Source organism: Chenopodium quinoa, unplaced genomic scaffold (genome assembly GCF_001683475.1).
Source record: "Chenopodium quinoa cultivar QQ74 unplaced genomic scaffold, ASM168347v1, whole genome shotgun sequence".
NCBI lineage: Eukaryota > Viridiplantae > Streptophyta > Magnoliopsida > Caryophyllales > Amaranthaceae > Chenopodium > Chenopodium quinoa.
Genome location: NW_018743518.1, coordinates 119,570 through 124,160, shown reverse-complemented (window position 1 = coordinate 124,160; position 4,591 = coordinate 119,570). Strand labels below are relative to the sequence as shown.

The window sequence follows — 4,591 nt, the reverse complement described above, 5'->3', positions numbered from 1 at the left end:
CACGTAGGATTTTATTTTCTTTTAAAATTATTAGAGCGCCACTTAAGATTAATATTTTTAAAAAGCTACAATCGGATTATGCCATGGAAGATTAGTTTTTTGTAAAGCGCTACGTAGTATTATAATAAAAAAACAAAAAAAAACGCCACGTAGCATTAATAATTTTAAAACGCTACAATAGGATTATGCCACGTAAGATTAACTTTAGAGCGTCACATAGGAAAATGTTATATTTTAGCCAATGAAAAAAAAGATTGCAATTTATTTTAGATCAAAAAATTTATATTAATTATAAAAATAAAATCAACGTGTTTTTTGTGTGGCTGACCATATTATGTGGCCGGCTGAGACATACCTAACCACTGATCAGGTAACCCCTAACTGTTCGAGTAACCCCTGATCGATTGAGTAACCTTGATCAACCAAGTAACTCCTGACCAAGTAATCCCGGCTACACGGTGTGCCCAGATATGAATTTGATCGATTGAGTCACATATGAAGCTTTGTGAAATAAAATATTATCTTTTTATATCACGAATTTTATCTAAACATGAAAAACAAAGTTAATAATTCATTTTATAATAAAAAATTCAAATAGTAAGCAAGTGAATATCACAAAGTTTATTAAATAAATATATATTTAGTAAAATATTTTATTTGAAAAACATACAAAGAAACCGCCTTCATCTAGTATATATATAAATTGATCATTAACTATCGCACACACAAAAAAAAAAAAAAAAAAAAAAAAAGTCGATCAATTAAATTTGTATAAAACATTGTGCCGCTCAAAGTATGTCAATTGCACGGGTAGTAATAAATAACACATATTTCATTATAAAATAATAAAAACCTATTATCATTAAGTTTCTTACATTTTTTAAAAACGATTAACAATGATAAATAACTTTTGACATCAGTATACATATACTATTCAAGTTTTTTGTTTTTTTAAAAAAAAAAAACAAATTCAAGTAATTTTGCTTCAATTGAAAACATAGTTTTTCTGTGCAAATTATTTTTAGATTAACATTTTAATTCCTAATTAGATTAAGTAAAACCATGCGTTGCAGGGGATTTAAGCTAGTTCAATTATAAACAATCACTCATCACAACTCAATTATTTTTATCCACGAAAACGACGGTCCATATCATATACGAGGTACAAAAAAAGTATACATAGATACATACACTATTATTATTATATCTCAAAAACAGACAAATTCATACAACCTATAAAAAATTAGTAGAAAGTCGAGATACAATCTGGGTCCCCACTCCTCTAGCTATAGCAAAGCCCTATCCTAGTGAAAATATGAGCAGCAGCACGTGCCCCAATGTCCTGAGTCGTCGAGAACTTTTGAACCCGCTTCAGCAACGCAACAACCTCCTTCTTTAATTCCCCTAGTGAAGAAAAGGATAAGGGAAGGAAATCATATCCAATTGCCCGACAACTAGATTTATATTTGATCCGCTTTCGATGAGTCGCCGCATCAGCCACAACCCGTCCAGGAACAAAGTTAGATAGCCCAGAGTGTGTAAAAAGAGAAGTCCAAGTCAAGTCAACACAGACATCGCGACCACGATCCTAGGAATAAAGTAACACATCTGCACGTCTGAGAGCCTCATCATTCCCTCCAGACAACCCAATGTCAACTTCCTTTTTTGCTGAAATCCCAGATCGATAACAAACATCAACAAGGGTATTCCGAACAACATTATGCCGATGATTAATATCTACAATACCAGTACACGACACCTGGATTGTGATCACCGAATATATCCCCAGTTAAAATTCTTGAACAAGCATAACACGGCATCGAGATAGAGAACAATGGAACATCCAACCGGTACTATATATACTAACGTACCTAGTCATATATTGTATTTAGTCATAGTTTGGTATATTCAATGTTCTAATCTTGTACTATATATACTCATGTATATTCATCAATATAATTAAACTTTCCAACATTCTCTTTCTCATAACTCTATCATAATCAACCTTGTTTTCTCATTCTTTACAGTATATACATACACCCATCAACCAAATGAATCATGAATAAAATCATATACTAGTAATTTGGGCACACCTGCTTTGATACGTATTTGAGAGAGGAAAAAAAAAAAATTGGTTGGCTCGTTTATTTTATAAATTTTATATAAAAATATGTAAAATAATCAATTTTTTCATCATTCTTGTCCTTTCTAGTCCATAGGGATAGAAGTAATATATTATTAAGTGGCCTCCGACCAATTGTGTCACAAGGCATATATTTGTAGGCTTCCATGTGAGAGTGGGGGTGGCTATTTATTTGATAAAAGGGACATTATTTTAGTTTTCCAGAATGATTTTCTTATCTATCATTCACCATTTTTGCCGCTTCTAATCCACATAATAATAATAATAACCTTTATTTCATGGCTATTTTCTAGCTGTAGTTATAAGTTCTTTTACAAGAAATTGAGACTTGGAAAGATGATCGAGTGTGTATTAAGTGATCTTAGTACACAGAGTATCATTTTGCACATCATTTGATTAATACAAGCAAAATAGTTATTTGGTGGAGTCATTTTATGACTTAATTAGAAAGTTTTGTATTCCAACGAGGATGATATATTGAATACGGAGTATCTAGTAAATTTTCATAGACATTAATTACAGAATTATAGTATGTATACGGTACATCAATGTAAATAAGTAAATGATACAGATTACAGAGTATATATAAGCAATATTTATATATATGCCACACATTCAAGGATAAGACATGGGTAATTGTAATCTATAATTGAGATTAGCCAACAATATAAAATTGAATAACCACAAGTATTTGAATTATAAAAATTTGAAAAAAAAAAAAAAACAAAACAAAACACTACATGCATATATAGAATTAATAATGAGTGTTTTATATATAAACTAATAAACCTACGCCACTGGCTACTTTGGTCACAAAGTCTTCACCCCGTGATTAAGTCCCTTGAAAAGAACAAAATGATAGTCATATGTTTCAATCAAAATTAAAGCTATATATGAAACTACTTACAAAATTTTAGACGACCCTTTCTCCATCTATCCTTTCTACTTATCTAGTATCTACATCCATCATTCTCTCACTGATTTAAGTCTTACTAGTAATTACTAATTAGCGTTTATAACTTATACTCCAATTTCAAATACTTCACTTAAATCACTCAAAAGCATTTACTACCCAATCAATTCAATATATATACTCTATATATACCCAAGAAGAAGAAGAAGAAGAAGAAGAAGAAGAAGAAGAAGAAGAAGAAGAAGAAGAAGAAGAAGAAGAAGAAGAAGAAGAAGAAGAAGAAGAAGAAGAAGAAGAAGAAGAAGAAGAAGAAGAAGAAGAAGAAGAAGCTCAAATAATTTCAACAAAAGCAAAAAATGAAAATCTCCAAAATCATCCAATTTATAACTTGAATCTTAGCTTATGCAGCAATGATTTTGAAGAGCAAGACGACTATGATCCAAAAGTCGATCTTATCGGTGGATACAACAAGGATAAAAATCCAATTATTTCAGATGAAAAAAGTAGTCCACAAGCGGCTAGTAATATCAATGTTGAGAGATTGGGAGAAGCAAGGATTTTCTCATGCAACTATTGCCAAAGGAAATTCTACAGCTCCCAGGCACTTGGAGGCCATCAAAATGCACACAAAAGAGAGAGGACGCTAGCGAAACGCGGCCATCGGATGATGACTTCAGCAACATTTGGTAATTATCATCTCCCTCAACATTTCTACAAGAGCAACAGACCATTAACAACATCATCATCATACCCTAGCAATATTTCAGCCCTTCCTCTTTATGGCTTATATTATAATAAGCACAACGGCAACAACAATAATCTTAGACCTCTAGGAATACAAGCTCACTCATTGATACATAAACCATCTTATGGATCAAGGGTTCCTATGATTGATCAGCAACCAGCAATTGGGCGTCTTGCAATGGGCTCATCACCTCCATCATCTTCTTCAAATAATATCGCTGGGCCTGGCGGCCATGGTGTTGCACGGTTTGACAGGTTCATCATCACAAGAATAATTCTCAGCCATTGGATAGAAATAATAAGATTGGAGGAGGTCTTTGTTGGAAGGAAACTGTCAATGTTCTTAAGACTAGTCTTAAACAAGATCATGATCATTTGCATAAGCTTGACTTATCTCTTAAGCTTTAATGCATGCTAACCCGTTCACTTTTAGTTGTCATACTTTGACTAAAAATGTAAGAGCTTTTTGGTCAAACTATTACAATCAAGTAAAAGTGAACGCATGAAGTTCATGTTGTTTAGCCTTAGTTTGATTGGAATTTATTTCATATATATATATAAATATATTTTTTTGTTTTTAATACAGCTAGGCTTGATATCATTTGTTTGGGTCCAATTTAGTCCAATTGGGCCTAGGCATTAAATGATCCAATTAAAAGCCCAAGGTCAAGGTTCAACTCTCCAATTGTGCTAAAGTCAAAGGTCAGCCCTCAAAGCAAGCCAAGTGGGCTAAGGCCCAACCTCTCCATGTATGAAGAGGTATAAAAGCCATCAATATTCATACATTCAGG

At 32.4% G+C, this 4,591-nt stretch overlaps 1 protein-coding gene across 1 annotated transcript; it reads left to right on the top strand.

The window, feature by feature from the left end:
• Positions 1-2,771: 2,771 nt before the first annotated feature.
• Positions 2,772-4,383, top strand: LOC110740119 (zinc finger protein 4-like). Its single transcript, XM_021920616.1, has 2 exons — positions 2,772-2,775; positions 3,326-4,383. The coding sequence occupies exons 1-2, from the start codon at positions 2,772-2,774 to the stop codon at positions 4,216-4,218; spliced, it is 897 nt and encodes a 298-aa protein (XP_021776308.1). The 3' UTR covers positions 4,219-4,383.
• Positions 4,384-4,591: the final 208 nt, after the last annotated feature.